Genomic DNA, 12890 nt, shown 5'->3' on the forward strand with positions numbered 1-12890 from the left:
AAGAACAAGCTGGATTCAGGCCAAATAGAGGTTGTCGGGATCAGATTTTCACTTTACGACAGATAGTTGGGAATATAACAAAGATCTGTATTTAAGTTTTGTAGATTTGGAAAAGGCATATGACAAAGTGTCAAGAGGAAAGCTATTTGAACCCCTATGATTATATGGTGTTAACTGGGTATATTAAGCAATACTTAGTCTTTATTTTATCTTGGTTGTAAGTCAATAGTTAGAATTGAAGGAAGTACAGGAAGATGGTTTAATGTTAAATCTGGTGTGAGACAAGGATGTACATTATCCCCTCTGTTATTCATTATCTATATGGATCACGTTATGAAGGAAAGTGGTATTAAACCTGATATCAAAATCGGAAATGTTAATCTCAGCTCTTTGCTTTATGCAGCCAATGTTATACTTCTAAATAAATCTGTTACAAATCTGCAAGATTCCCTGACTAAATTGAATAACTGTTGTAGTAGATATGGTATGAAGGTCAGCATTAAAAAGACAATGAAAATAGGCAGAAGCAATGAAAATATCAACTGCATTGCAAATGGAGAACTTATAGAACAAGTAAAACATTCCAGCTACTCAGGCATGATTTTTAGTGATAGTAAATCAAATATGGAAATATACAACAGAATCAACAAAGCTGGTATGGTAGGCAGTCAACTGAATAAATTTATATGGAATAAGAGAGAAATTAGCCATATACAGGACAGTGTTCAAGCCAATTTTAACTTATGGATCTGAGAGCTGAGTTAGAAGTAAAAACACTTGACCAAAGACTAGATTGCAGATATGAGAATCCTGGGAAAGATTAGGGCATGAAATGGCATCATTGGCAATATCATGTTAAAAATGAGGATATTAGGAAAGAACTTGCCACTGTCAGCATCCAGGAATATGCTAGCAGAGCTAATTTCAGGTGGTATGGTCAGATATAGGTGGATTGATATAAGACCAAGATATAGGTGGATTGATACAGTAAAAAGTGCCTTAGAAGATAAATATAAGATCTGATAATGTTGGAGTCTTGACAGCTAACAGGCTGATTTAGAGGAAAATTGTAGATAGGAAGTTTAGTAATGATGTAAATCTTTCATATAGTAGTACTATCATATCCTGTACACCCCTTGAGGGTATATATCAGGAATTTGATGATGTTGTGTTCCTGTGTATTAGGGGAGGGGTAATGGGGCCCATGTAGTATTTTATCTATTTTGTAGGGATTGTAGCCATTGGCCAAGAATGTATGGCACAGATATTTGAGTTCTGTGGACAGAGCTGTATCGTTAGAACAAATGGCTCTGGCTCTAGGTGTTTTTAAAATACCATATTGTTGGTCTGGATGATGATGAGATTGTGTGTGTGGGTATCTTCCTGTGTGTATTGGCTGTCTGTAAATGGAAAAAGATAGTGATCCATCTGAAAGGCAGGTGATTAATGTGTCTCAAGAAATGGTAAACAGTTGTTAGATTCTTTTTTTTACTGTGGAGTGGATTTTGGGGTGTTGGCTGTTTAGGTAGCTGACAAACGCAACCAAAGTGTCTTATCCATGGGGCCAAAGCAAACACATCATCTACATAGCGTAACCACACTAGTGGCTTGTATGTAGCTGTGGTAAGTACTTTGTTTTCATAGTATGTAGTATGTACCACAGCTACATACAGGCCACTAGTGTCCATGTGTAGAGGCTTAAGTGCTGTGAGGACATCATGTTGGAGGCTTAATGGATTGTATACAGCACTCAGAAAGGATTAAAAACAGAATTTAATTCTTCCTATATTTCATCTCAGTCAATGTGTTTGCCATTTGTGCCATTTATATTGATAAATTTGTATTTCTGCAGTTATTATTTGGATCTTGAATCTACAATTTTCTACAATCAAGTTCATTATTTGGAAAATATTTATTGAACTTTTCAATTAATCTCTGGAGATGACATATAATTACAGAATTTATGTGTGGTTTATCAACTTTAAAATTGTAGTCTGAAATCATTTGTGAATAGTTCAGAAACATTTCAAAAAACATCTGAATATACTCTTTGAATTCATCTATGCAGTTATTTTCACTGCCAATATTTTACCTAGCATAGTAAAAATGTTAGACTGGTTTCATTGTAAAGATAAATTTAGCTGATTTAGAACAGAGAAAATATCTGCCAAATATGAAAGTTTTGCAATCCAATTTTTGTCATAGAAATGAATGGCTAGGTTGGATTTTTTATCATTAAAAATATTTCGACTTCTGTTTTTAATTGTAATAAATGAGCAAGACTTTTCCCTCTCTACAGCCATCTAGTTTCTGTATGAGTAGAAATGACGTATGATTGGCACCAACTTCTTCATAAGAGCAGAAAACAGTCTTGAATTAAGAGCATTTGCTTTTATAAAATTTATAACTTTTACAGCAACCATCATTACTTGGTGTAATTCCAGACTCATTTCTTTAGAAGCTAGATGTTCTCTGTGTATGAAACAGTGAGTAATCATTGTATTAAAATTTGCAATTTGTTTTATTCAAGAGACAACACTGATATAACGACCTGCCATTGTGGCTGCACCATCTGTACATATTCCAACAGTTTTGCCACTGTTAGTCATTGGATGTGAAAAATGAATTTATTTTGTTAAATATACTTTTGCTTGTTGTATCAGTTTCTAATTCTAACATTTCTTCAAATATTGTCTGACACCAGATTTATTCCTTCAACTGCTGACTTACAAGTCAAATAAAGACTAAGTATTCCTTGTTATAATGCCCCACTGACACCAATACAACTATAGCATTTTGAATAGCTTCTCTCTTGTCATATGCCTTTTCCAAATCTACGAAACTTAAATACAGATCCTTGTTATATTCCCAAGATTTCTCAACTATTTGTCTTAAAGTGAAAATCTGATCCTGACAACCTCTATTTGGCATGAATCCAGCTTGTTCTTCAAGCTTTTCTTCCACAATCCTTCTCAACCATCTCTCCAGTATACTTGCATAAATCTTACCACGAACACTCAGTAGGGAAATATATCTGTAAATGTCACATTCAGTTTTATTTTATTTATATGGGTACTATGAGAGTTTTACTCCAGTCATCTGGAATTTCTCCCTCTGTCCAGTCCGAACGATGCAGTGTGCCACTGCAAGACTTTTATACCTCCATGCTGTGAGCATTTCTGGTCGAATACCAGAAACTTGTGATCTACTCTTGCTGCCTTTCCACATTTCAGGTTTCTGATGGCTTTTTTTACTCAAGTATGGATAGTTCTGATGTGCATGCCCTTTGAGTGTTTTTTTACCACTGTGCTGTCACTGTTTCCTTTAGCAATTTTACAAAGTAACTACTCCATACATCAAGAATATCTTTTCCACCAGTTTTTATGTCACCTTTATGACCTGTAATTCCTCCTATAGCATTCTTTCTTCAATTTCTGAGCTTCAACAACCTCCAGAATATCTTGTCACCTTCTAGATATTTTTTTTCTATATTCTTACCAAATTCTTCCCATGACTTTTGTTTATCTAGTTTTACACAGTGTTTAGCTTTCTTACACGTCTCTGCATTCTCTAAGAGCACAAGCTGACTTATTTTTCAGGAACTTTTGATATGCTTTCTTCTTTTTCTTTACTGTTTCTTTAACTTCCTGTATCCACTATGGAGTTCTGATTTTTCTATCCTTGCAGACAACCTCACCACATGCCCCTCTGGTTGAATCAATCAATTTTTTTTTTTTTTTCCTCAGGGTTTGCCATACAATCTCCAAGGTTTGGTTTTCCTGTTCACAAACTCTTTCATTTTTTCTTGAATAATCTTTGTATATTTTAGTCTACAGTTTACATCTGAAAGCTGCTCAACTTTTATTTGCTTTAAAATTTTCTTACATATTCTTCTTTCAGATATGAAATTCAGTTTTCTCCTGCTTAAGACTAAATAGTGATCACTTCCAATTTCAAATCCTCTGTACTGTCTAGTGTCCTGCACCAGTGCAAAAACATCACTATCCCCAATAACATAGTCAATGAGACTTTCTTATTCCTTGCATCTTCTCTCCATGTGAATTTGTGCACATTTTTATGTTGGAACATTGAATTATAATCTGTCTGTGTCCTGAGTAGAAATCCAGCAGGTATTTGCCATTGTTATTAGCTGTGTTCTTTTCTCCAAATTTTCCCAAAATATTTTTGTTTGTCTGACAATCATTTCCTACTCAGTTTAGATCGCCAACTAGGACCAACTTTTCATTTTTCATTGTGTCAGTTGCTTTCTCTAAAGCCTCAAAAAAATTCCTCCACTTCTACCTTAGAACCTTCTGTGGGATCATAGGCACAAATAAGTCTCAATATCCAGTTCCCCATTCTTATATTTGTCCACATCACTACTTGAGACTGCCTGCCATTCAAGAAGATTAGTCTCGTATTTTGTGTTGAATACTATGGCTACTCCTTTTTTTTCCCTTGATTGTCATTTCCTGAATATAACATTTTGTATTTATTGCTCAGAAATATCTCACCAGTTTTTGTCTTTTTTGTTTCAGTCACCTCTATTATGTCAATCTGGTACTTATCCAGTTCCTCAGCTAGCTCCATTTCTTTGCCATTCAGGCTTCTTATGTTGATGGTACTGATCTTGAACTCTGGTAATGTTGAGTTGGAGTGTGTTTCAGGATTTGTTCCAGTAGCTGACTTTTTTGCTGTTTGTCCTGGTTTCCTGGTGAAAACAGTAGGGTCCTTGTTTAAATGAGTGATGCCGCAGCCAACATGAAATTCTGTCATCATTTTATATTATGGTTTAAGCCAATTAAAACACAATTATTTGGTGCACTAAATCTCAAATTGCCAGCCTGTCCTCGTTCATTCAGTATCCAGGTAGATACCTAACAGGGCGCACCATGAGGTGAGGATTGGACATTAGGTCAGAAGCCCTGGTAGATTTTCTGCATTCTTTTAAAGGCTATGTAGATGTCTCCTCTCAGTTTAGGTTTTCATTTTAAATTAGGCTATCTGGTTGAGGATAGAGATATATCAAATTGCTCTTGGCTAAGACTGTTTTTTTAAGTTGTTGTTTTAAGGTCTATAATTTGAGTATTATTTGAAAAGTAGTGTTTATTAGTTCATTTTAAAGGAACATGCATACATATTGTTATTCACTTAGATGGTTAACAAATGTAGGAAAAATATAATTTATTGGTGTAGTTTTTCTATTAATGAACATACTTATCACCAGCTTTAGTTGATTATATTATGGAACATCAGGAAAGTAAACGCTTTGGTTCCATTTCTCCTCCACCTTGTATCTGGCTTTGATTTTGTCCCTGAGTCAGAATTATTACAATTTCTGAATAAATAAACTCCATGTGGTCCTGTATCAAATTGATTGAGTCTGTATCCAAAAACATTCTTTCTTTCTTTTCTGAATCCTTAAATAATCCATACTTCTACTGCCAGTATTGAATTTTCTGTTCATAGAAAAATCTTCCTTCATTGGTAGACACATCCATCCATCCATCCATCCATCCATCCATCCATCCTTTGCAGTCATCCAATCACAGAAGATAGGTGTTATCAAAACTCATACATAGAACTCATGCAGTGTGTTCTTCTGATTCCCTTTTGTTGGAATTAAATAAAAATAAAAATTTCATTGACTAATGGTTATAATGAAAACAGTGTCCAGATATCATCCCTCAACATCTGTGCACCACGTTCAAACCAGTTCAGAAACTCTTTTACCATTATTTTGAACAAATGGGAAGAAGCTACCAGATTATAGGTGTTGTGAAACTAGTTTTATTTTATTTTATTTTTTTTGTTCTTGCTTGTACCAGTGACTGATTAAAATTCCCTATTACTGATATGTTTTAGTTATAAAAATACTAGTTTATTACTTTTTTTATTATTTTCAGGAGCACCAGAAGATAAATGCTTAGAACCTTCTCTCTGTGGAAATAATATATTGCGAAGTAATTCTGGACCTTCTGTCTCTATCCCTCAAATGAATAGTATATCTAGTCCAAATCAGACAAGTCCTGGACTCTCTGTTCCTAATAGTACTACAAGTGCCATGTGTACTACAGGTGGACCAAGAGCAGTTCATGGACAAGGAGTAACCCATTCACGTTCTCATGGCCAATCTGTAAATACTGCTCCCACAATTGTCGTTCCAGGTCAGGGACGACCCATAGTAAAAGGAGGAATCTTACAAGCTAGTGGCTCAGGTGATCATCTTATCAGAGGAACAATTTCAGGTGCTGCAAGTGCAGGGACAAAAGGAATTTCTCAAAATAAAGGATTTCTAGCTGGCAACCCACAAGGTAACTGTAGTAGTTTATAAAGTTATTTATAAACTGGAATTACAGATAGTAACCATTCTACCTAGATCCCAATACTTGGCAACATCCCACCTTAAAAATAAAAAAAAAAAGATATTGTTTACTGTAAAATATTTCTTACAAAAATGAAACAAAAACTTCCAGAAAGACTTAAGCGAAAATAATATCATTAAGACCGTTCTGTGTGCATACCATCAGTCATTCTGAAGAAGTAACAGAAAGTGATTTCTTTCTATGCATTACATAATGTTACACATAAAGTGAATCAATACGTGGCCCGACTCGATTTTTTTCCCCAATCCATCAACATTTGCCCTCACCAAGAAAGTACAAACAGAATCTTTACCTCTGCAGGACCATTGCATAGATTTACTGCAATCAGTCCATACATCAAATTGCTTATTACTGAGAAGTCTTTTTTCGTATTCTACTAGTAACTTATATATCCAACAACAGATTTCAGAAACTACACTCAGTTGATGCCATGTGAGAGCAGTGGTTAAGAGTAGAAATCTTTTGGTCTTCATTCTGTAGAGGTGGAAATTGTTTTTGAAGAATAAGAATACTTCGTGGAAGGCTGTTTCAGAGAACAGCCATAGATTGAACAACAGGTGAAAATGGAAGTAATAGGTTTGGTGAGTTAGCAATTAAACTGTTAATGGATGTTGAGTCACTGTTACTTGTGTCATTGATTGTAAATATAGCAGAAATGGGAAGGGAAACGATGGACCTCAGTTCTGTTGAACAGCACCTATGGAAATATTTGTATAGAACACAATTTGGGAACTATGTGTGAGACCAGGTACTGAAGAGAGGGAGTGACATCAATTAGCTGAACTGCTCTTTTGAAATGTATCATGAAAATTTAATGTTTTTGTGCATTCGTCCACGTGTGTGTGTGTGCGCGCGCGCGCGCGTGTGCGTGCGTGCACATGTACATTCCAGATGTGAGATTTGGTCAAGGTATAGTAAGATCTTAAGTGAAAACAATGCTACATTAAGTTTAGTAATCAGCAGAATAGAATGAACCATATACCTGATTTTCTGATATACCTGATAGCATGCAAATTAATTTTAGAATTTTCACTGACTTTTTGACTACTTAACATTTCCTGACAAATGAAAGAAAACTTAATCAGAAAAAATGCATTTGTGTCAAAACCTCCCATCTACTAATCTCATAACTCGAAAGGTTGAATACTTTTCACTGTATTTTTGTCAGATTTCTAACATTTGTAACTGTAATACTTCATTTTGATTTGTGAGTACTTTAGTATAGTTAGTTCCTGTGGCATCTACAATTCTCAACATTAGCACCTTGTCAACTTTCTCTGGTCTTAAGAATGCCTGATTACTGAAGGTCATCCAGGACTAATACCTTCACATATAAAACTAAGCACTTCATCTATAAACTACTTATACAGTTCTCTCTCACTATAGTAAACATCATAATTCTCTTATAAACAAACTATCACATGTTATTACCAAATTTTGAAATAATCTTGTTCTAGAGGAATTCATATCAAAGTATCCACTACAACCTACTTGTGTGGTTGCTCAGGAATCTGCTATAATGAGTCAGTTGTAAAATAATAAATGGAAGATCTAAATGGTGATTCAACATTAAATTCTGTTTGAAATTGCAAAAACACAATGTGATTTCTGTTTAGTGTCACTGAACTGTGTTCAGTATCACAATAGCATTCTTTAACTATGGCCATCTGCAGAAGATACAAGTTTCACTGGAACATTTGTTTTTTCTTTCATGTTATGGATGCACTTTTCAAAGCATAAAGAATTATTTGCAGTAGTCTATATTCTTATGTAGGAAAATGATAAATTTATAATTCCATGTGATATTTAAACGATGAATATGTAAATTAAGGATTTTTTTTATTCATTTTATTTTTTACAAAAGAACCTTCTGCATACATAGCAGCCAACTATTAAATGTCAGTTGTTGGCTTACACAGTCCATTACTTATTTGGATTAATTCTATGCACGATGAAAAAAGCTATTACAATCAGGAAACAAATCTTCTTATTTTCAGCCATTTTCTGTCCACTGCTGGATGAAAGCCTCCTTCAGTTCTTTCCACTTTCTCTGTTCTTGGCAATGGTTGACCAGTTTTTCCCAACAAAATTTGACAGTTCATCACTCCACCTTCTTAAAAGAAGGCTTGAAACAAATATGTATATGCAAAATACACATATGAACAAATATGTATATGCAAAATACACATATGAACAAATATGTATATGCAAAATACACATACGAACAAATATGTATATGCAAAATACACCAGCCATAAAGCATTCGCAGTTGCCATATGTCTCCAAGTATACAATTCAATGAATTGTTGTATACTTTGAGAATTTTTTTTTTCTCTTGCAAATTATTTGACTGGTTTCTTTATCTAATTATTAGTTTTACCATGGCTTAAAAACAGATTTTATCCAATTCATCTGTACTATCAGGTTTTCTGTTGCTGTTCTACATATATTCTTTGCTATACTAACTGAAGTGATTCAGTTATATCAATTCCTACAAACCAGATGGCTAGAACTTATTTTAATAGTTGCTGTCATTATTGAGACTTTATATAGTTTTGCATTGTTCATAAGAATATTTTCTGCAGACTTTTTCACGTTGATCTTTTTTCTGACTTCAAGGATACTCATTGAGAACTTATGATGTTTATATTATGAAATTCATTTAGAAAATCAGATACATACATCAAATAAGTTTTGGCACGCTTTTGAAGAATGGCATTATTAAACACATCATCCATGTTCAGGACTTCAGTTCAAGGTAAGTTTGCCAGCCTCATATACAGGTGACAGCATTGTTTTTTCCAAGGAACTCAGGTTTTATATCCTGAAATTGTGCAAACTAGCCAGGTAAACAAATGCAATTTGCATACATTGTATAGGCATAGGTTTTAACCACATGTAACTCTGTTAACTCATGTCTAATCAGTAAGTCTAATTCTAAAAATAGTGAAGAATTCTAAGAATTGCCATATATGACAATTTCAAAAGATGCGCGAAGGATGACATCATCATGTCTGAAGGTCAGTACATGACTATATATGGAAAGTTCGAGAAACGCATGCATGCATACAATGGAAGTCCAGGTGTATATAAGGCAAGACATCGAGAAGGAATTTTGTCTTAGGGTTTTTACCTTCTCTTACCTGGGTCTGCCACCACGTTAAGTTTGTTTTCGGTCATTGAAAGAGAAGCTTCATTTGTCTTAGGGTTTCCATCTCCTCTTACCTGGGTCCACTGCCACGTAAGGTCTGTTGTCTTAATCGAAAGAGAAGCATCATAGGTTCTGAGTCTTTTATCTGGGTTCGCCGCCACGTGAGATCTGCTGTCTGGACTTGAAAGGAAAGAGCTGCACATTGCTGCCACATTAAGGGTCTTATAGGGCATGGAATAATCGACTCGGACAAGGAAGAAATTTGGCGGGAAATCAAGAACGAACTAGCAAAAGGAAAGAAAGACAAGAAGGAGCACTTCATGAAGTTTTAAGTACAGAAAATAAAGACAGAGCAGAGTTGAGAAACAAGGTAATAAAAATACAGAATTTATAAAACAACTTCACTACATGATTAAGTTTTACATTATTATTAATCCCCTATCAACAGCTTTCCTCCAAATCGGTATTTCTTGTGAGAACTCCAATATTGTCATATCTAACATTTCGTGCTTGTAAGGTACTTCTGACAATCAATCCACTTACATCTTGGTTTTCCTCTGGGTCTCTTTCCTGCCATTTTGGCATCAAACACCTACTTTGCTAGCCTTTCCTTATCCATTCTATTTAAGTGGCCATACCACCTTAGATTAGCTTTGCTGACATTCTCGAATGCTAATAATTTCTTATCTTCATTTTTAATATGATTCTGTCATTGATGCCATCAGTTCGCTCCCCTAATTTTTCTCAGAATCCTCGTGGGTGGTCTCTAGTCTGATCAAGTGCTTTATTTCTAACCCAACTCTCAGATCCTGAGAGTTGGGTTAGAAATTTATATTATATTATACAGGGGATGAACTACATATCATCTATAAACTAGTTTCACACGTGTGATTGCTTTTTTGTAGATAACGTGTGGTGGTGCAACCATAAAATAGAAGTATCATTAGATATTTACAGAAACTAACATATTATATCATGCATAATACTTTTAACAAATACAGCAATCCCTCAATTAATGCATTCTTTAAAACGGGCGCATTAATTGAAAACGCATTATTCGAATATAATAACCTATGGGAAAAAAGTATAATTCGTTCCTTAAATTTCTTTTTTGACACTTAATTTTATTTTTTATAAGCAGATTAGGGTATCTCTCAGGGCCTAGTTAAAGGAAAACCATAAAGCTGAAAGACAATAAAACATATTCAGAATATAAATTTATTATTCTGCTTCTTAACAAAGAATTCAGCTAACATAGTTTGTTTGCAGGCATTCTGTTTCTTGTTTTCATACAACTGACGGTATGGCCCTATTGCCTCTTCTGCAAATTTTACTGCTTAAGAACTTCGATTGCACGAAAAATATTTCAATTTGTTTCTGTGAAATCTCTTTGACCTTGTTGGTGATTAAATTTTCTGCATATTCTTTGTGATCTTCCTGCTGTGCATCTAAATTTAGCAGGTCGGAATCACTCAATTTCTCAGAATGAGATTTAATTGACTTAGATTCATTTGAAAAGCCTCTAAAATCATTTGCACAATGTGGAAGAATGTGCTTCCAAACGGCTCGCAGTAATTTCATTCGACTTTGCGACTTCATAACCAGGCTGAGATTTCTCTGATTTGGCCAGAAAAGTCTTGGAAGACGTTCACTTCCAAAAAGGCTTGTTTCATCGACATTAAATATTTATTGGTCAAAATAGTCCCCTTCGTCCACAATTTTCTTCAAAATCTCTGGATAATTTGCAGCCACTTCCTTATCTGCACTTGCAGCTTCGCCTGTGATTATTATATAGGCTATTTCTTTTTGTGAAACGTTAAAACCACCCAGCACTAGCGTGGAATTCTTCTTTTCCTTCATTGATAGCCCTTTCTTTCAAGGATGCAAAGAGACATAATGCTTTTGATTTAATAAGGTCAGCGGATCCGTTTTTGGATCCGCTGACCTTATTAAATCTATCTACTTATCTACTTATTACATCTATCTACTACAATCTTCGATCTGTGTAGATAGATGTCTCTGTAATTCAATGATTATAATACTTTAATTTCAGGTGCATGCATTAACTTGAGGCAACCTTACCTTTTTAACCAAGATTTGCTTGTAATTAAATGAAGATTATTTTTTTGTTATTAATTCCTGTTATTTTTAACAAACTTTGGCGAATAGGCTATCATATGTTGGAAAAACACTAGTAATTTAGCCGACGTAAATGAGTCACCACTCCTAAAACATGATTAGGATGTGATCACACCAATCGCACTATAATTGGTTCTTTTCTCGCATGATGTGACTTTTTGCGTCAGTTTTATTACACACATTTTCGTAATTTTAGGGAGTTAATTATAAAAACACAGCAGAATTCAAAAGTTCAAAAAAAAAACTTCATAGTTTTTTCAAAGCAGAATTATCTAAACCAAGCACCTCAACATCGAACATTAACTTCAAATTAACTTATGTAAAAGGGTGTGTAAAACTTTTTATTACAGTGCTAATATTGATAAAATTGCAGTATAATGCTACAGATATTTTTATTTTAAAAAATTTGTGATTTAACGGACACCCCTTAGCCCTTATTAGTTCGTTAAATCGAGGGTTTACTGTGTGTGTGTCACACCGGATGGGTGTCTAATAAGTGCGCAGAAAAATAGCAGTTTGCAGAATAAATATTCTTAAATACGGTGCCCTTTCTCCCTAAACCACCCTATTCCAGTTTTGTAAATATTAATATTCCAACAGCAGAACCTGTAGTATCTAAGTAAGAAAGAATATTTGCGACTTTTAAGATGAAACAGAAATTAGAAACTCATCAATCAATAAAATATTACTTTCACAGTATAAGAATGAATATATTATGAAAGTCTAATTAAGATCTAAATAAATAATACTTGAGAACTCAATGCTTCTCAGACATAGGATACACCAGGAGGCATAGGGCTAACCACCTTATCCTTGTGTACTGTTGTGGTTAAAAGAATAGAAAACCCTCAACATTGCAAGGTAAAAGAGGGAAGAAGGAAGAAATAATAATATAGTAAAACCTCATTTAACGCAAATTCAATATGCCCGATAATCAGGTAGTGCGATTGAGTGAAATTATACTATTTCCCTCTTAAGTGAGTGAATAATCAGTTAATGCAATTTTTTTACATTATGCAAGATTTTACGTTACACGAAATTTTTTGTCCCAATCTGCAATGACCAAAAGAGCTGGAAGTCATAGTAAAGAATACAAAGAACAAGGAAAAGTTGCTACTGCTTCTTTAAGCATACCGATCACCTGAAATAGAAGCCATTTAATGATCAAGATGGAGCTTCTTCTATCACTCTGGATTGAGGATTGTAACCATAAA

At 34.4% G+C, this 12890-nt stretch overlaps 1 protein-coding gene across 3 annotated transcripts in view; it reads left to right on the forward strand.

Annotated features, from left to right (window-relative positions):
- Positions 1 to 12890, forward strand: part of LOC150095705 (uncharacterized) — a 338480-nt gene that overhangs the window by 281177 nt on the left and 44413 nt on the right. For all 3 annotated transcript variants that reach the window (XM_090410275.1, XM_090410277.1, XM_090410278.1), the window contains exon 18: positions 5907 to 6314. In XM_090410275.1, coding sequence (XP_090266401.1) covers positions 5907 to 6314 — 408 coding nt within the window. The remainder of the gene's footprint in view (positions 1 to 5906; positions 6315 to 12890) is intronic.

This window comes from Typopeltis vanoorti, chromosome 20 (genome assembly GCF_054136105.1).
Source record: "Typopeltis vanoorti isolate ZY-2024b chromosome 20, IOZ_Tvanoo_1.0, whole genome shotgun sequence".
NCBI classification, from domain to species: Eukaryota; Metazoa; Arthropoda; class Arachnida; order Uropygi; family Thelyphonidae; genus Typopeltis; species Typopeltis vanoorti.